A 20821-nucleotide genomic window follows, 5' to 3' on the forward strand; every position below is an offset into this window, starting at 1 on the left:
TTATCCTTAACTTCATTTAACACTTAAACTTCCAACAACTTCAAAGAGTTTAAGTTTTCCAGTGGTCTTAGAAAAATTTAGGGTTTCACACATGTTGCCTACAAAAATGCGTTCGGTCATTGAGTTTGTATCAAATACAAAATGGGTCGTATCCATATTGTTACCAGGATAAGGTACTCAGCCTTATTCCTATACTAAGACCCTGTAAGTTGTAACTCGAACATTTATCATTGTATGCCTCTATATATAGTTCAAGACTCATAAAGTAGCTTATGATATTAGTTTATTGGATTTTGGTTATTAAGATAAAACTAATAAAATAATCAATAACATTTATTGAAATTACAATAATAACATTTTATTAGTAACGACTAATGGATTATATTTACTCTATAGAGTTTTAGGACATAAAATCCAACAACTAGAACTTCGTGCAATAGAACAATCTATTTTTAAATACATTTGAGCTAGTGCTTCTATTGTATATGAGAGGTCTTTCATAATAGGAAATGGGCCGACTTAATAAGTCGATCTATAATTGTCTATATTGTGTTGTGACCTTTTATAGCTCATGGAAGTCTGATGAAATCCATGGAAATCTAATGAAATCCATGGAAATATGCTTGATTACTTACAGAAAGACAAGTAATTTTAGCCTTTTAGGTAGAACAATGGAGTTAGAACACAAAATAAAGTACTAAAATGTGTAGTTTTTACTACAAATTTATGTAGATAAGAGAATACAATTACATATGCCTCCATGCCTGATTAACTATGCTTTTTAGTGTTTTTATTGCAGGGTGATGAAGAAAAGAAGAACTATAGCGAACAACAAGAAGAATGCATGCAAGAACTTAAGCGATAAGAAGCGTTTGGCGATTAACATCACTAAATGAGATGCCACCTTATTACGCAAGGAGATTTGCTAGAAGACAAGAACGGTAGTTGGAGTGATGTGACATGACAAGGATGCATTAGGCATTAATAAATGCATAATAGAAGCTTTCCACCCAAATAAGCATATAAATACCTCCAACTCTATCAATGAGGGATGCTCTTAGAGGTTTGTCTCTTTGAGAGCTAACGGAAGGGAATAGCCCTTCCCTTTCAGTAGAAGTTTTTTCTATCTTCACTTTTTCTCTGGTCAACTTCTGAGTAAAGCTAAAAGAGAGACTAGATAGAGAAACTCATCAGTCATTCTCCTAACTTGTAAAAGAGTCAAGGAATGTATAACAATGCATTTTGCGGCTAGACTCATTCTTTACTTTCCCTTTTTGTACCTTTCAGTGTAGTGTGTTATCTTTTATATTTTCATGATCGAGGGGCCTACATCAATCAATATAAAACATGTTTTTCCACTGTCATTCTATTACTTCTTTACTATTCATCTTATTGACGTGTTATAAGCAATTTAAGCATTTGATAAGTCCTTGATAAGGGATCTTCACTTATAAGGTTCATCATGTTCAGCCTGAACTACATCTTATTACCCGATTCTCTCGAGAAAAGGAATTAGGTGTTGTTTGCTAACTACTTGAGAGAATAAGTAGCGAAGAATAAGCTAAATATGCGTGAAAAGGGACTTGGTGACAAGCCCAATTGTGATGTTTGGCCTCCATCATTTGTGTCCCGAAAGGAGAACAAGTGTGGTATTCAGACACTAAAAGACTATCTATCTTAAATAGAGAGGTAATATGATTCTTACAAGTAAGGAAACCTAGATAGTTATAGCATAATTATCTTTATCATTTTTATTCGAAAGGCAAACAAGTGTGGTGTTTAGGTGCCGAGAGGTTGCTCGCCTTAATTAGAAGATGGTCATGTAATAGCTATGGCCTCAAGAACCGCCACATGGCTTAATCACATACAACGCAGAGACCTTCCCTTCCTATATATTTCTTTAATACAGGTTAGTTCACTTTTCATAACCACATCATTCCATGCCACCTTCTACATAATCTCTAGTGTGCATAGTATGATTAATATACATTTACATTATATTGTATAGTATACAACCTTGTAGAAAAGTAAGCGTTATAGCTAAGTTTTGATAGAAATTTCCTGTGTTCGACCCTAGCTTACCCAAGAAACCTCTTGCTTCGCTTACACTTGGGCAAGTGTGAGAAAAACTTGTACAAAACGTTTATCATTTTGCATGATGCAACACATAGGTAGGGTATGCATCTTTTATCACATCATCCTATTCTAGCCGCCTACTAAGTCACTTAATTAGAGCCTAGCATGACATATCTTTGAAGCAATGTTTATAATGCATAACATAACTTTACAACCAATGCTTCTATTTCTCATTCAGGAACATTAAGGGTTGGAGAAATTCTTGTGGTTGTTATCTTAAAGCTTTTACTTATTGGTAAACCAATCATTTGCTTACTTAGTCAGCTATGTTCTTTTTCATGTTAGACCACCGATACTGTGCTCTTAGGTCTCGGTACATCTTGGTACTCCCATAATATATTGAAAATGGTGACTCATGTGCTTACTTTAGTAGTTCTTTCTTGATTTTATTATCTTCTAGTACACTTATGCATCCATGGTAAATAAGTGTAAAGTCTGAAGCTATAAAGAAACCATTAGTTTCACTATTCTCTATCTGCAACTGTTTGTTCTGGTTATCATCTATTTATTATGCATCAATGATCTTTTACCTAACATGGGACTTGAAGTTAACTGAGATATCTTAGCTGTGACACTGGTGAGATCTTGATCTGTCCAAGTCATCCATTATATATTTAAAGATGGTTCTTAAAGTTGCAGTTTGAGCTGACTTTCGATTAAGAGCACCAACCATAACGTTAACATTTCCTAGATGATAGAGGATCTCGCAGTCGTAGTTTTTGACCAGTTCTAACCATCTCTGTTGTGTCACATTCAACTCGTTTTGGGTAAAGAAGTATTTATGGCTTTTATGATTGGTATAGATCTGGATCCTTTCCCCATTTAAATAATGTCTCCATACCTTTAAGGTAAAGACTATATAGTTGTTAGCTCTAGGTCATAAACAAAATAATTTTGTTCATAAGGTTTAAGTTGTTTCGAAGCGTAGGTTGTTACCTTGTCATACCACATCAAGAGACAACTACATGTTTGTATGTATGCGTTTAAAACATGCTATCGTGAATATGGAATTAAAGCTTTAAGTATGTGACTAAGTTGAGGTCATGCGATAAAAAGAGCAGATATTCACTAATGTTTTACTTAATTCTCTAGATGTGTCAATTGGGTACACATTTTTCATTCTCTTACTTAAGTATAAGTAAAAAGAGAGGTTTCCTGGATAAGTCAAAGTCGAACACAGGAACTTTTGGTTTCTTTTAATCATAACGCGTAAACTGGTTTCATTGATAGAGATGGATAATATGTGTGCATTTGAATTCAATTTGTTTTAGACGAGAATAAAGAAGGAATGTTCAATGTATTATGATGTGGTACAAAAGGTAAATAGTTCATTAAGGCGATACAAGACGCCTGCCAATTTCATAATTAAGGCTAGCATCCTCTTAGAGCTTTCCTCATATTTGCTCGCCTTTGGGGATGCAAATACTTGAAATTACCATGTGGTTTATTTCTAATATGTTTGGTCACATTATTTATAGTCCATCCTATATTAAGGCAAGCAGCCTTTCGACGTCTTGTTGCCATACACACTCACATTTATGATATGTATGTTAAGGAGGGATTCAATGAAGTGATTATATTACTATAATTCTTTCATCGCCTATTTTGTGAGGTCTTGGTTATTAACTCTTTCGAGGAATAATGTCCAATGTTTCATCTCTTCTCTTAAATGGAATGACACGTTGAGTTAAGCACTGACTAAACGAGATAAGTAATATGAACATCCAAATTCTTTAAGAACTATTGCTACTGCATTGATCATAATCATAATTATAAAGAACGCGCACAATTGAAAGATAAAGAGAAGGGAGAATGATAGTATAGAGTCATTGCATTTATAATCAAAACTTTAAGCCTCTTGGCCATAAGGTCCAAAATACAAATACACCACAAATACACATTAAATGGAAAGAAATGGAAATGAGTCAAGCCTTAGAACACAATCTCTTGTGTTCTTTGACTACAACTTTCACTCTAAGCTCTCACCTAAAGCATTGAGAAGAAAGGGTAGGGATGAAGTTGAGCTCTTTCAGCAGATTCTCACACACACAAAAATGAAGGGTATGAACTTGTATTTTAAGCACGAATCAATGGGACATCTCATGGTCTGATGCGCCATTAATTCTCTAACCTCTAACTCATGATTATGTGGCACCGAGGACATCTTTTCGTCTTTTAGCTAACAATCTCACCAACCATTCTTATCTTCTAATGATTCATATCGCCTAGCATCATAGTCTTTCGTCGCCTAGATGATTGACACGAGCATAGATTGTCGTGTGTAACTCCTTCATTTTTCTTATCAACTTCTTTTCACTATAAACCTACTTTAAGACAGTAAAAATTGTGATAAACATGCATTTTACCTCTTGCTACTTACATAACATAAAAGAGGTAAATAGGTTAGCTGAGGTGTTGAGCAAGTGCAAGGCAAAGCCCAACGCATAATTAGGCGACATGAGGGGCGCTTCAAGGCTATGCGGTAGCCAGTAGGCCATACGAACATAAGAACACAAAGACGAGCCAAGGCTAGGCATGAGGCATGTGACCAGGCATCGCACGAGATTAGCACACGACCAGGCACCCTGATAGGCCTATGAGCGTGCGCGTAGTCTCTGTCACCCAAGTCATGCGTAAGTCATGCCTTAAGTGTGTTTTTATGCCCTTTTATGTGTTTTTGCAATTTTTGAGTAAAGTTTGAACTATTTCTGAATAAAGAAGATTAATTGAGAATTAAATTCTCTTATTTTAGGTCAAGAATATATTGGGCAAATTTATAGAGAAAAAAGTCAGCTACTACTTGTGAGTGACAAAAATAAGTTTAATTGTTGATTTTGAACATGATTTATTAGCAAATGATTTAAGTAGATTTGAGTTAAATGTGAATGTTTGAATATTGATTTTAGAAATTTATTTCCAAAGCATGAGATTTAACTAAGAAAGAGTTTAAGTTTGAGCTTTTGAACATCTATAAGCAATAACATGAGTTTATTGAAATTACTAAGTTCTTTGTATAAGCTTGAGATTCAAGAAACACATATTTTAACCTTATAAGATTTATAAATATTTCAAGAAAGCATGAGTTATGTTGAGTTTCAAAATATTTAAACTTGAGATTGACTTTAGCAAGCATGATTTAAATGATAGAGATTTGCTAAATATGTTATTCCAATATGAGTTAGGTTTTAAAGTTTGTGATTTGAAAGCATGTTTTATTCTATACTTGAGATACCAGAGATTTATTGTGACCCAACGGGGAGTTTCCTATGCACAAAGGTCTATTGTGATAAGGGCTCTTGGATGCCTAGTTTTCCATCTCATAGTAGTTATACCCAGATAAGGGCACTCCTAGATGCCTAGTTTTCCCATCAAAGATACTAGATAGATCTGAGTTTTTTGGATGCGTAGTTTTCCATCTTAGAGTATTGATATCGAGATTAGTGTACTCCTGAATGCCTTGTTTCTCGTCTCAAAGTTATACTGAACTTCAAGGTATAGAGAGAAAGAGGAAAAGTTTTCGAAACTATTTTATTGCTTTGCTAAGTTTATTGTTTACAGATTTATAAAGCATGTTTTGTTTTGAGTAAAGTTTAGTTCATGCTTTCTAAAATATTTTCTCACTTTTCAGGTAGAGATCGTGGACCCGAGCATGACTTACTGTTGTTCATCTGCTAGAGAGTTTTAGTTCTCATTGTAGTATGTCTTGTATCCTAAACATGCATATTTCCTATATAAAGTTGTCTTGTTTTCTCTCATAGTACATTTTGAGTGGTTTGAGGGTATAGAGTTGTCCTATGGTTGTTATTTTGTCTATATAAAACTTGTTGGAACTTAGTTGTTCATAGTATGGGTTGCACTACTTTTATATTTAAAGTTTGTTTTCATGTTTAAGCATGTGCGTGTTTAGTGGATTTTAATTAAGCTTTAGTTTTAGTTTAATGATCAGCAGATATCGTTCAGAGGAAGACAACATTTGTTAGCTTCACACCATTTCTTAGGCTAAGAGAAGATAGTCTGGGAGGGAGTGTGACATCAAAAGTAGTGTATACACTACCATTAATTAGTTTCGTAATAAAAGAGAGAGGTATGATACTTACCTCAATTATGATCCTCTTTATTCTATATTATTTTTATTTTTTGATTCCATAAATTCCACATAGAATCCTTATTATTAAAACTAGTTTCGTGGTTTTTTAAGAAATTTAACAAACTTCTTTATTGTATTTGTAATCACTAAAGTCTTGAGAGTATTAGTATAATTAATTATTTAATATTAAAAATGATACTAACGATAATAACAATGGTAGAATAATAATAATGGTAAAAATGCAATAATCGAATTTAAATAATGATATAATAATATGATGTTGGTAGTATTAATAATTTAATATAATACTATATATACTAACAATAATATACCAGGAGTATTTTAAAAAATAACAAAATATCGAAACTATTTACAAAATATAGCAAAATTCTTGAAACTCCCTATAGCCTATTTAATGTTTTTGCTATGTTTTGTAATTAGTTTTAATATTTTGATATTTATAACAATTCCTCCTTAAAATAATGGTATGTTATGATATATATTTTTAATAAAAGTTATTTTCATAAATGTAACAACACACGAAAATATTTATGGTCTGTGTAAAAAAAGCAAAAGTCCATGAAGCCAGTACAATATTTTCATAATTTTCAGCAAAAGTCCATGAAGCCAGTACAATATTTTCATAATTTTCAGATTTGCCCTTGAATATTGCAGATGATTCATCACTTATCTTGCTTCTTATTCTTTACGATTTATTCATCTTTTCTTACAGATTTCTTCAACTCATTTTCTAAATTTTCTTTTTATATTTTAAATTCTTCTATTTAAATCTTTTATTTCATCTTCACCATTTTTCGGGAAGATTTTTTAAGCTAGTTCACCTTCCTCATATTTAAGAATATCAAGATCGTTTAAATATCACTGTGACATAATCTAAAAGATCGTTTACCATTGTCAACACGATCATTTACCATGGTCAATACGATCGTTTAGATTTTAAGCCATTTTTCCATTGTTTAAAAAGAACTACAGGATCGTGTGGATATGATTTAAACAATCATTTACCATATTCAACACGATTGTTTAGGTGCATTTTTTCCGTCGTTAAAAAAGACTATACTATCGTGTTGATACTACTCACACGACCATGTATCATTATATACACATTCATGTATCATGATTATTTAGAAGAAGATTACACGCGCGCATTTGGCCGATTAATTGCGTGTTGACTAAGACATTTTGGTATTTTCTAATATGGGCTCGTGAGCTTTTTTCGTTTTTAAAATTGTTTTATATGGTATAAATATTTTATCGTTTTGTTATATTTTTTTTGAAAAACCTTTAATAATATGTATATATATATATTGATGATACATTATAATATAAAGTTTATATTTTAATTAAACTTTATTTTATAAATTTAATTTTGGATATAATTCAAAATTTAATTTATGAGAGAATAAAATATTTGAACGGGTTCAAATATTAATCTACTTTGAATTAGATTCATATTAAAATTATAGGTTAAAATTTAATGTGTATATGATACACATTATAACTATGGGTTATGAGAGAAATTTATATTTGAATATGATTTAAATTTGGATTAAATTAAATATAAGATATTTAATTTAATAATTAATTAATTGAAGAATTAATTAATAGTTTAGTTTAATTTTGTTTAATTAAATTTGATTTAGTTAAATTAATTAAATTAAAACGATAGTTATGTGAAAGATATTCATTTAAAGATGATTTAAATGAAATATTAATTAAATATGAATGAATGAATTATTAATTTAATTATTTAATTTAATTTAATTTTAAATAAATAAATTAATTAATTAAATTAAATTAATAAGGGAATTATTTAGGGAACGTGGGTGCTTTTTCCTCGTATCCCAGAATCTCTCCAACTCCTTCTTCTTTAGGATGAAGAAGAGGGAGATAAGGTACAAACGGAAGAACTAAAGCGTTTTGTAATCTGAGTACTGTATTTTCTAAAAAATAGTCTCGTATCCCAGGCCCAAGTTGCACAATTTTCGTTTCGCTTTGCTTCGTAGAATGAACTAGGGATAGTGGTACTATACATTGAAAACGAACGTTTTAACGGTTTTAATAACATGTCAAAGGACTTGTTACTCTAACCGTTGAGGACGGACTTTCACATGCATCAACGTAACCAAAAAGTTCAGGGATGAAAATTCTGAACAATTGAGGTATAGCTCACTATGTGCTTGGTTTAATAACTCCAGAAATGTGTTCGTCGTCTCTTATTCTTCACCACTATTAAACGATATGTCATTCTCCAAATCTTCCTCTATTTCTTCTTCGTGCTCAATCGAAGCTTGTAAATCATGAAGCATACCTCATTGTCTTCAAGAAATGAGTTACTGCTAGTTCTTTCATGAAAGAGGTCATTGCTAGTTCTTTCATCAAATCTTTTTATACCTCTATACAAGTTCAATGGCTCTCCATGATACATCCAATTTGTGTAGGAGAGGGATATTCCAGTCGTTAATAGGTGTTGCTTCACACCCTCTAATGAGTCCCAATTTGTGTTCACGAACACTAATCTGTTCGTACTGATCAATGTGATACTTTGCAACCTCTAAAAATTGGGAGACTCCCTTTCTATACTCAACCAAAAACTTATTCCTAAGTTTATCCAACCAGAAATGGGTTACTATTATTCCTTGCATGGACACCTCCATTTCGCCTTTTGCTTCTTTGTACTAAAAACATGTGTTAAAACAATAAAAACTATGATTAACAGTTGTTTTGTCTTTTGCGACTTGTAAATCGTGTTGTTCTTATTTTCATTTGTTTTGCTACGTGTTCTCTTTTATATCACAATTTTATTTCATTATTCTATTTAAAAGGTTATAACAACTTGTATTTCTACAAGTTATCATAGGGCTTTAACCTTCAAAAAAATATATTTATGTTGGAAGCATAATCGACTACTTATTTTATGAAAAGTAACCTTATGTGAGAGCACAACTAAAGCCACTCAAAGGGATAACCATGTATTTTTCTATTCTAGTCATATATGCATCCCAATATGCTAATGTTTTCTATATAGATACTAGTGTTTTGCAAAAGAAAATTCAGTTAAATTTTTACTACATAATAAAAAGAAGTTTTGAGGTTTTTTTTTCTAAAGATTTTAACCAAAACTCATCTCATATCAAGTAACTAATGTACTAAACATGTCAGAGAGGTCTGATTATACTATGTAAGGGTCGGGTCGTTTTAGTGATCCTTGACGACCAACTAACAATCAACGATCAATTGAGCATTGTGGTTGTCTGCAATCTATCGATCTTCCTACCATTCTCAATTGACTATTGTGATCATTTCCAACAAATGCATGGTTGTCAATTATAGTTGGCAATTGTTGCGGCAGGTCCGCCTATGACCATTTGTCATTACTTTTTCCCCCTATGTTTTCCTTTATTTCTCTCTTTTCTCTCGGATTTCTCAATATTTTCCCCTTCTTTCAAAATTATCACAAAAATTGATCCAAAATACACTATCGATTACACAATTCACAAAACATCGACTAAAAATATGAAAAGAAATAGATTACCCAAGTAGAAAAATAGATTACCCAAAGTCTTGTTTGCACCCCAAACACTGGCTTCCAAACCTTGAACCCTAAAAAAAGGCATTTGTAATCTTTAGGTTTAAGAACCTCCTTAAATAAGCCACTAAATTTAGCCACTAGATGTAACTCATGACTAGTTAGGTTTCTATTTCAATAGAACGGCCTAGTAAACTTGGTCTTAATTCTGACTATATTATTGTCACAATCCCTTCTAAATAATCCTTCTTATCTTGAATGAGATAATACCATATATTTCATGGCACTTATCATCCTACTTGTTCCTCCTTAATAAGTCATGTTCAATGCTTTCTCAAAATATAACACATGCATCTCTTGAAATCAAACTTTAACATAATACACATCAGATTCACCGAAAAACCATCTTTAGCTTTGTGGCAGATAAGATTTCAGTAGGCACTTGAAACCCTCCTGCTACCTGTAAAGGAGAAGGGAGGAATATTTTAAAGATATAGTGAGTTGGAAGCTCAATGAGTGTCAAATTTTAAAATAAACAAATATGTATTCAAAAAATACATTCATGAAAAACTTTTAACAAGATATTGTCCACATCAAAACCTCACCAAACTTGTACCCATCTATGGTGCAAAGCCAAACTCAACGTAACAACAATGATCGTTATTCTACGTGCACGTAAACAGACCCACTAGTCAACCACGAGTCTATCCACCAAGCTCAACTTGTCTACCTCATTGAGGCTAGTCGCACATCTGTCTCACTAGGACTAATCACATGTATGTGTTCTACTAGGGCAAATCATACCCTAGGTACTAGATCTAGTGGTTTGAAAACCAATTTCCACAACTCTTTGTAAATCACTTTCCATCAAAGCATATTTTTATGAATATTAATTCAAAATTCATGAAACATTTCCATAAATCATTTACAAAACCTTGTAATCAAAACACATATATCAAATAAACAATTGGTGTAAATAATTTTCTCAGTTCAAATCCTTTAGTATGATTTATAATAGTTAACGATAAATTCTTCACCTTTTTACAAATATTCATAAGCATATCAATCCAGATCATATTCGTGGCACAAATCATCAGATACCATTTATAAATATACAAGAAAACATTCTCGTAGTAAATTCATTTTGAGATTTTAGAAATGATTGAAAGCAAATGAAGGTAAAACATAATTTTTCAATTATCCATTAATCCATGTTTATATGGATCTAACTTCCCTTTTCATTTCTAGTTCCTTCAACTTCCGATTATCGTGAAATTAATTTGATAATCCTTTGATTAGTCCTCATCTAGTTATAATCCAATAATTCCAGAGATTAACTTTCGAGTATAATTAATTTCCAAACTAACTCTAATTTACCCAAAATTAGAGTTTTACTTTTCTAAAATCAAATCCCTTGGCTCATCTTTTCAGCTTAACATAGAATCCAAAATTAATTAAACAATAGTGGTGTTACCAAAATTGCAAAAAAAGAAATATGATAATAGACTCACGTCACTGCATTATTTAAATTGTAAAAGTAACATAAAATTAGAAGTGGATATCCCTCCGATAGCCCTTTGAGTGGTCTGATATATATAATTATATATTGTTGGGTTAGCAGATTGTTCTTTTTTTTCATCTATCTATAATCTCAACCCCACCAATTGAACGAATTCAAATTTGGCATTAAACACAAAAACAATTTCAACACCACAAATTCAAAAAAAATAAAGTTTGGTATTGAACAGAAACAAATACCACAAAATTCAAAAAATTTCAACACCAGATTTTCAACAAATTCAACTTAACAAAGTGGAGGGACGATATTTCCGAAAAAGTATTAAAAAAGGAATGAGGCTCTTCTATCTACCCTTAGAACATAAGAAAATAAGAAAGCACCGAAGACTATCCTTTTACCAAAAACTGAAGAAAATTTTAGCAAAGGGGATGGCGGAGAGAAAGGTCGATGATAAGGGTTGTGGCACGCGAGGCGATTGGGCTTGGCCTGAACCAAGGGATGGCAAAATTTCAGCGGTCGACTTTAAGAATGGGCGAAGTCTTCAAAGGTGTGAGAGATACCGTTGATCGTTAAAAAGAACCACCGTAAGTGGTTGCAAAGTGCCGATCGAAAGGTTGAACGTTGAAGAGAGGTTGAATGCTGATGGGAAACCATTAAACGTGAAATGTCTAAGATTTAGGGTTTTAATATATATATATATAATCGAGTTGGTTTGGGTCAACCGACCTCTTACTTATCTAACTTGGTAATCCGACTCATATATATATTTTTTTCAATTTTCAAATTTCTATCCCAACCCTTACGGTTTGAGTTGGGTAATTTGAGTTGGTAGATTTATGAATTTTTTTCAACACCCCTAAAAAGTACATTTTTCTAAATTTTGTTGTGATATGATGCAATTTTCCTACCAAATAACCAATTTCTTTTAACTATCTCCCAAATTAATTCAATTTCAATCTTAAGAGCATCTTAGTAATACCGATCGAGTTAATAACTAAATTAAATGATCCATAATTAGCCCTTACTTTTACAAATTCAACCTTCAATTGATGGTCAAACCAAAAGTCAATATTCAGCCCGTTTTATGACGGACAAAGGAAGACAAGGATCACCTTCCACCTCTTGCCAAACATTTTCAATTTTATTCTAATTTCCGGCCAAAGTTCCAGCGACACTCCGGCAACTCATTTACCTCATTTTGGTTATACGCACTTAAAATAACCTATGCCAACCTTTTATCCACTGATTAAACTACCTTACCTCAAAATTTGGATCCTAGAAACAATCTAGAAAGCCCGAAATCAATCAATCCAGTGAAGAGTTGCAAAATTTTCAAATTTCCATTCTGATTAATCAAGCCCCAAAATCACTGAACTGCTTTTACAAAACTCTTTAACTACATCTAAATCAAATTACCCAGTAGGTTAGAGCTCACTAGTTACATCGAATAACCTGAAATTTGGAAAGAATTTTTAAGTGCTTTGTTTTTAAGAAAATCTGCACACCATACCGTTTTATTGTCATTTGATGGCCTTCTCGGTCTTCGTTTTTGCTAAAAGCCCACCACATTCTTCTTATTTGATGCTCTAAAACTTTTGTGAAGGAAGTTTTCCAGTTAGGTCTCAAAGAAAAAAATGAATCTTTACACCATATAAAACCTGGAAGCGGACAACATTTTAGTTCTTTAATTCAGCTCTATTTCGTCAATTGACCTTCGAAATTAGAACAAACATCCTTCATAAAAAATATTAACATAACCTCTTGTCTTACTAACCTCAAATTTTCGGCTTCAAATTCCTTTTCTAAAGCTCTGCATCCTCAAAATGCCGCAACGTGCTCAATTTACCTGAAATTCCAAGCTAGTTTTTGTTCATCAACGACAGCAGACAAGCTAGTTGGTTTGTGATGTATAAGAAGCGATCATAGAAAGTTGGCTGACAGAGGTTGCAAGACAGTCAAAAATTAGTTGAAGGTTGCTAGACAGTCAAAAGATAGTTATCGTCAAAAAATGATAGCCGGAAAATGGTAACAAAAGGGTGATTGGCTATGGTCGCTTGAAAATGGTGATTGAAGATGATGGTGGAAGATTAGTCTGTCAATGGTTCCTCAGAGGTGGTGGCCAAGAATTACGAGATTAATGATTAAACACTTAAAATTCATTTTTCTAAAAGTTCGATTTAAAACCATTCAACACTTGAAATTGAAATTCATTTTCTAAAAATTTAATTTAAAACATTTTTCAGTCGAGTGGCTTCGCCCCTTTCCTTTCTAACCTCAATCGAGGGACAACTTATTTTATAGAACTTTTTTTTTCAAAGGCCTTCGTTTAGGTGGACGGCAAAAATTTGATCTTAATCCTTGCACATTTGTTAAAATCTTATTCATAATCTTTGTAATCGCTCCAATAAAAAGAAAAAAAAGGATTAGAAAGTAAAATAAGATTAAGAGGGGCTTTCTCATGGTAAGAAAAAATGGCAATGGCAACACACACAAGTGGGATTTTAAGTTCTAAGTAAGCATCGTCAACTTATCTCATGCAATCTTAAAATACATGTATATCCACTTCCATGTCAAATTTTGAAAGGGAAAGAAAAAAAAGAACAATTTCAATGAACAAAATAAGATATACATAAAATGCAACTACTGTCAAAGAGCCTTGTAAAAAAAACTAAATTGCCTTGTTACAAGTGATAAATTTGAACCCTAAAATTCAACCAAATATTAGCCATAAAATGCACCTCATGATCTTCCATCCTTTGACTGACTAACCTTGTTCTCTGCGTTACCGCTATCTGAAACACTTTGCATTTCAAGTAGTTTTTGTTGCTCTTCATCCACTGTTTCATCTACTCTTACCTCTTTCGTGACTGCCTTTGGCTTCGAGATCGTTGATTGTTGATACAAGATTCCACCTGACATACATATCAAGAGCCCCACAGTTCCAATGAAAGTTGAATGCTTATCCCAGATGACTAAATTGATCACAACGGTAAGGAGTTTATTCACAATCCCGAGTACAGTGAAACCAGTTGCAGAAATCGCCCTTCGACAAGAGAACCCAAAGAAAGAAATTGACAAACCAAATAAGCATGACAACCCAACGGGCAAAACCACTGCAAACGAGTGCCAATCAGATTCATCTGAGATTTCCTGCTTGATTTTCTTGAGTTCTCCCATGATAAAAAGTTCCAATGGAAACAAAAGAAGTGCCTCTAAGTTGTTGTACAGCACAAGGCCCCATGTATTCAGCCCTATAGTCATAACAACGTGCTTTATGTATACAAAATCGATGGACATGCTAATGAGATAAGCCAAAGCCCAAAAGTAAGCTGTCAATGTGAATTGATAATCTGTCAGTACATAAAGAATGCTACCACCGAGGATCGTAGCTAGTGAGAACCATGTATTCATTGATGGCCAAGGCTGGTGCAGGAAAAGGGTCTCACCAATGGCAACAAAAATTGGTACCACTGAGCGGAAAACGATGAACGTGTCAACATTGGCATGCAAGAGAAGCTCACTGTTGGTGAATAGGGAAAGATAAAATATAATTGCAGCAGGTAGGAATCGCCACATTGTCAAGAGATCAAGTCGATCATGTTCAATAAATCCAGCACAACCACAGACAAAAACTCCAGCTGCACTAGTGAAGTATTGTAGGGCAGTCAATGCACCTGGGTAAGGAAACTTCATGACTGCCCATTTATTGATGATGGAAAGCAGAGATGCAGAAACACAGTACCCGACTGCAACACCATATACTGAGACTTGCTGCAGTACAATAGTGTACCAGTTTGCTGGGCTCTCATCTGATAAAGCAGAAGCCCCTAGCCCTTCCAGGCCCTTATCAGCTTTGAAGTTCTCAATATCATCTTCATTAGACATCTATCAAGAACGAGAAACTTATAGTGAAGGAGATGAACAAAGAGACGGACAAACATAGACCCTTAGCCAAATATGCCAAAACCTCGTTAACATAAATTGCAGAATACAGTTTTCAGGTCAGTATCTACCAATGGGGACAGGGACAATAAAAAAAGACGATAAAAACAGAAAAATGTAAAATGGATTGTCAATGCAAGAAGCCACAGAAATGGAGAGGCCAAACAAAACAACAGTCCAAGGCGCATCACATAAGCGTAGTAGATCTTACGAGTCAAAGCACCCTCTATCAATCAAAAAATATCATCTGAAACAGAAAGGAGTAGAGCCAAAAGAGGTCCAATGTTCAGATTTAATCCTAAGAGATCTTACAAGTTCAAATGGTTTAGGAGAAATGACCACATAGATATAACTTATAAGATAAGGTTGAACATAAGCATATTAAGATAAGAAGAGTTGCAGTATCACAAATGAAGATCTTAAGGTAAAAATGATATGAATCAATAGTTCATTGTCAATTGTTACGTGGGAAGTTAATTCCAGTGAAGAAAAGGCTATAGCAATGGTGTTTTAGAATACTGTAAAACTCATTCATCTCCTTCCCAAAATGAATATGCAAGGAGTTTGCAAGTTTTCAAGTTTTAACAAGAGCCAGGGGTTGACAAGTTTGTTATGGCAAAGTAATATAAATAATAGGGGGATTAGGAATTGTAATTTTTTAAGAATGTGTGAAAGACAACTAACTAAATCTCTCCAGTACTTTTTTGAAAATAGAAACATCTCATTGTAAACTGATCAAGTACTTGATAACTCATTGTAGTAACTAAACGATATTCTTTTTCTTTAGATTTTAAATCTCAAGATTGAGTTGTAATCAAATTAACTTAATATTTTGCATGTTCAATCTTAGGGATTGGTTCTATAATCTAGAGTATTGATAGAAATGTACAACATACATAATAGCATATCTGTAAAGGAATTTGGCATCAATGAGACTGTAAAAAGAAAAGTGACAAATTTAGATCCTAAAGCTTTTAATGTAGCGTAAGCAATTGGAAGTAATTTTAACCTTCCAGGGGATGGCCCACACCTTAAAGAAAATATGTACTTTGAAAGAGATGTAATTATAAGGTTGTGATGGCCTACCTAGCCGGAAAGTCTTGGTTGTGTTTTTGCAAGTTACGTGGAAGGATTTTTTTTTTTTTTTTTTTTTTTTTTTTGCAGACGTTTGGCATGCTTTGGGTCTGCATATAGATGTTTGAGTTATGATTGTTCCTACTCAATTCACCATTTGGAGATAGGCCAGTGTGGGATGAAAGGAATCATAGGGATTGGAGAGGGAAGCTAAAGATATTTGGTCTCTTGTACATTTTCATGTTTCTCATGGGGCTTCGATTTCAAAGGCTTTTTGTATCTATCCTTTTGACACGATTTTGTATAGTTGGGTTCCTTTCCTGTAGTTGAGGTCCCCACTTATTTTATGGGCATGTTTTTTGTATGCCCATGTGTTCTTTCATTTTTTCTCAATGAAAGTCGTTTTATCAAAACATAAGAAATAAGAAAATAACCTCTTGACAATAATAAACTATTTATCACCTCGCAAACTAAACAGAGTTGTCAGTTGAATCTAAGTGTGCAGACACATGACAACCTTCATGTTCACATAGTATACACTCACTACTCTTTTTTTCATATCTGTGAGTATCTAGACCAGCATATGCTCATCTCGATTAATCTCACAGGACAACCCACCTAATCCTACAAAATTTGGGTGTCAAGGAAACTCATAGGAAATTTTTTCCTCGGTAGCTAGCCACCATGGATTGAACACTTGACCTCTTAGTCATTTATTAAGATACACTAACTATCCTTACACCAAAACAATCAAAGCCACACTTTAATCATACAATAAGCTTTAGATTAAACTTTGGAAACACAATGTAATCACATAAATAAGCTAAAAAATCACATGATAAGCTCCGAATCAAACACTAATCACATAAATAGCTTCCAAATTCAACTCACCCTTAAAAAATACACACAAGCGATCTTTTAACATTAAAATGCCATAAAAATAATATTAAATCACCAATTCACCCAAAAGCTTAAGTTGGTGGTTGAAGACAAATTTAATTATATATCACTACCACTCCCCCTCACTTGTGGGTTTGAAATATTTGAAAGGCCCGACAAGTGAAAATTAATTTTAATTGAGGAGGAAACAACAATGCATGGGAACACAGGACCTCCCTGGACCACCTGCTCTGATACCATATTAAATCACCAATTCACCCAAAAGCTTAAGTTGGTAGTTGAAGAAAAATTTAATTATATATCACTAACAAATAACATAAAGAGTATTACTTATCCAAACTTATGAAAAATCACAAAAAGATCGTTTGCGGCATTAGATGGAACTCTAAAGCCTATTTATTATGGGCAGCATTACTTTCCTAGTCATGGATTGAAAGAAACCATTGTATTTTTCAGAATTATTTTCAAAGCACATAATATATCTATTATTCAACTCGTTTGAAGTCCTTTTCACGGTGCTCCCTATCGAAGAAGTTTGAAGGCTTCATCATTGAAGATAAATTTTGCAATTGGAAGGCTTTCATTTTTCCTTAATATCTATGTTTTTTTTAAAAGTCTTGTTAATGTTCTCAGTTCCTTTTGTTTTCGTTGTTTAGTTCCTGTATTTCTAGATAGTTTCTTGTTAGCTCCTTTTGTATCTGAGAACATTAGACTCTTCTCATCATCTTAACAAAATGTAGAGTACCATTTTATGAAAAAAAAAAGACCTATAAAAACGAATTGGTACAACAATTAAACTCATGAACATAACAACTAAACCAATCAAATAATATAAAACAATAAAACTTGATGAGCATACATCTCCTGTTGCAGACTAAAGGTAAGCTCTCTGTATAAAAATAATACTGAATTCGTTGGTAAGAAATCTAAATGAACGGTAGCAAACAAATAAACCTGAAACTCCCATACAAGACTTTTCCCCACTCCAAAGATCCTAACACCTTCTTCAGCACAACATGAGACAAGATCCTCATACCTCATAATACATTTTTCTTTTATTCTTTTATTTATTTATTTTTTCTCTTTAAGTAACAAACATAATGCATAATCCATTTACTAGTAAACAAAAAAACATGCGTCTCCATGTTAACTCACTTCAAAACCATAACAACACAAGCACCAGATCACAGGCACATAGCTTGTGAACTTGTAAACCTAAATTCAACTATCATGGACTATATAGTATTATATACCAAACAAATTAAAACTCAAAGGTGAGTGTAGACAATTCAGAATGTGTTCAGCACAACTTCTAGAATCACACACTAATTTTTTTCGACCATTGGTTACACAATCAATATTTTTTGGAAAATTTCTTTAAGGTTCTAACCAATAGTTTCTCCGAAACAATTAACTGGAGAAGTGTTTCATTACCTCCAAAGTCATACACACCATCAGTTACTTAAATATATTGTCTGTTTAAAACAAACAATATTATAACTAAATTGGTTCACTTTAAAACTTTCTGAAGGTAAATGTCACATTTTTACACATTTTCGACAAAATCACCTTTCATAAGTTGTAGCAACAATACATAAATGTACGGGTAATTCAAAATCATTGAAACAATGTAGAAGTAGAAGAAACATGTAAGGACAGGTAACAAAATGCAAACACACCGAATTCAAGTAAACAATCCTAAGAAAACCCCAAAGTCAGAAAATTCAAGTAATCTCAAACAAATCAAACAAGGGTAACCAAAAAAGGAAGGCATAGAAGAAAACGTACCTTGAGACCAAGTAATTTGGCAAGTGCAGATTTGTCCAGGCACAATACAATTAGACCCAGCCACTTCTAAAATGATAAGTGCAGATCCACTTCCAATTGGATCAGGATGCTGCAAAAACAAAATTAAGCTACCCCCAAAATTAAGAAAAGAACCAAACAAAACCCAGTGAGAAAAAAAAAGAAGAACAAAGAGCATGAGAGTGCTTTCATTCATTACATAAAGAGTGTAATTGCAAAGGAGGAACTGGGCAATGCTAAGTAGAGGAACAAGAACATCATCAAACAATAATTGAAAGAAAAGCACAATTACATGCATAAGCCAATTAATTCCAAGCGGTTGCTAAGTAAATCAAACACAGCACATTCAAGTAAACCAACAGAGAAACGGAAACGGAGAAACCAAAACAATCTCAGCTCCAAATAATCAATAGAAACAACCAAAATAACTCACTAATTCATAACAAGAGCTTCTAATCAAGCAGCAGTCATCATAATCAAATTGATTGCAAAAGTGTTATATAGCCCATGAACTGGAATCTCACCGGATCAAACCAAATACAGGGTCTAAGGGTTGGAGAACGGTGAAACTATGGCAGAGAGAAGAGAGAGAACGTCGAACACCTGGGCGAAGGGTGGCAGGAGCTGCAGCAGAGCAAATGTCGGTGGGAACTATGGCTCGAAGTTGGGACAAAGAGGAATTAATAATCAAAGAAGAAGAGAGGGATGCGCTGTCGGTCAAAGAAAAGAAAAGAGGGTAAATGTTAGGTTAAAATCCAAAGCTGAATGAGCGTGGATAAGTGTCAAACCTTGTCAGAAAGAGGGAAAACATTGCTCCATCACTGCTGGAATGCACTTCGCCGGAGGACAGTATGAGGATTTGGAGCTGCCGTCGCACAGATCTCCAACGCGGTTTATGTTCGTTAGCATTGTCGCCGGAGAACAAATCGTCAGAGGTCGCGGGTTTGCGTCGGTCGCGGCAGGTCGTCGATGTTCAGTGGAGAAGGAAGATCTCTGGAAATTTTGGGATCGGTGTTCGTGGGTGTGGCCGGAGGTAGAGTGCAGTGTGAGCGTGGCCGTTCGCCGGAAGAAGAATAGAGAAAAATGGTGGCTGGGGGTGATTTGTAAGTGGGCGAAGGGAGATGAGAAAAGAAACGGAAATTGTAAAAATTTAGGCAAATTTTGCATACGTATAATAAAATAAAGAAACGAAACAGAAAATATGGCTACCACCTTTCTTTCATTTTAAACAATGAAATTTTGTCTCTCACGTTAACCTGAGGGGTTATTTGACCTTCCATTTTTTCTTAAGGGTTATTATATATTTCAAAATTTTTAATTATATCACCACAAAAGCCATTTTATGAATTTTATTTATATATATTTCTTTTTTAATGACTTAGTTTAATTAAAAAATTTAAAGATAAATGATATTTTTCTACCCCAAATTCAAAAGTTCAAAAAAAAAAAAAAAAACAAAACAAAACAAATTTTTAAAGTTTTAAAGAATGTTAATATTATTACTATCATATTAGAATCAAAATTATTAAAATTTAAATGACCAAAACCTATAGTCGAAGTAAAATATATAAAGTTTAAAAGTTTAAACATAAATTTTGAAAACCTAAATTTAAATAAATATGTGAATTTAAGTAATTAAAGTAGCATTTAAACATTTTTACTTCCCTTTCTTATTTTTTATCTTTACAAGATTCTCAAAGGTAATCTCTCATATTCATCAAACGATCATAAATTATCATTAACCAAAATACTTTCATGACATCTCATGAATTAAATTTTTTTGACTTATGTAACGATAATTTTTTAT

The 20821-nt window shown here is 33.1% G+C and overlaps 1 protein-coding gene across 2 annotated transcripts; it reads right to left on the reverse strand.

Annotated features, from left to right (window-relative positions):
- Window positions 1–13786: 13786 nt before the first annotated feature.
- LOC103490159 (GDP-mannose transporter GONST3) lies at window positions 13787–20203 on the reverse strand. Of its 2 annotated transcripts, none has more exons than XM_008449546.3 (4): window positions 19803–20203; window positions 19539–19724; window positions 18997–19105; window positions 13787–15177 (listed from the first exon to the last, which is right to left on the reverse strand). In XM_008449546.3, the coding sequence occupies exon 4, from the start codon at window positions 15175–15177 to the stop codon at window positions 14032–14034; it is 1146 nt and encodes a 381-aa protein (XP_008447768.1). In that variant the 5' UTR covers window positions 18997–19105; window positions 19539–19724; window positions 19803–20203; the 3' UTR covers window positions 13787–14031. The 2 variants fall into 2 exon arrangements, with proteins under 2 accessions (XP_008447768.1, XP_008447769.1); XM_008449547.3 differs by having other exon boundaries at window positions 18997–19124; window positions 19803–20198.
- Window positions 20204–20821: the final 618 nt, after the last annotated feature.

This window comes from Cucumis melo, chromosome 1 (assembly GCF_025177605.1).
Source record: "Cucumis melo cultivar AY chromosome 1, USDA_Cmelo_AY_1.0, whole genome shotgun sequence".
NCBI classification, from domain to species: domain Eukaryota; kingdom Viridiplantae; phylum Streptophyta; class Magnoliopsida; order Cucurbitales; family Cucurbitaceae; genus Cucumis; species Cucumis melo.

Excerpts from the sequence above, each read along its gene's own strand:
- LOC103490159 (XM_008449546.3), bottom strand. The coding sequence starts at position 15,177 with ATGTCTAATGAAGATGATATTGAGAACTTCAAAGCTGATAAGGGCCTG.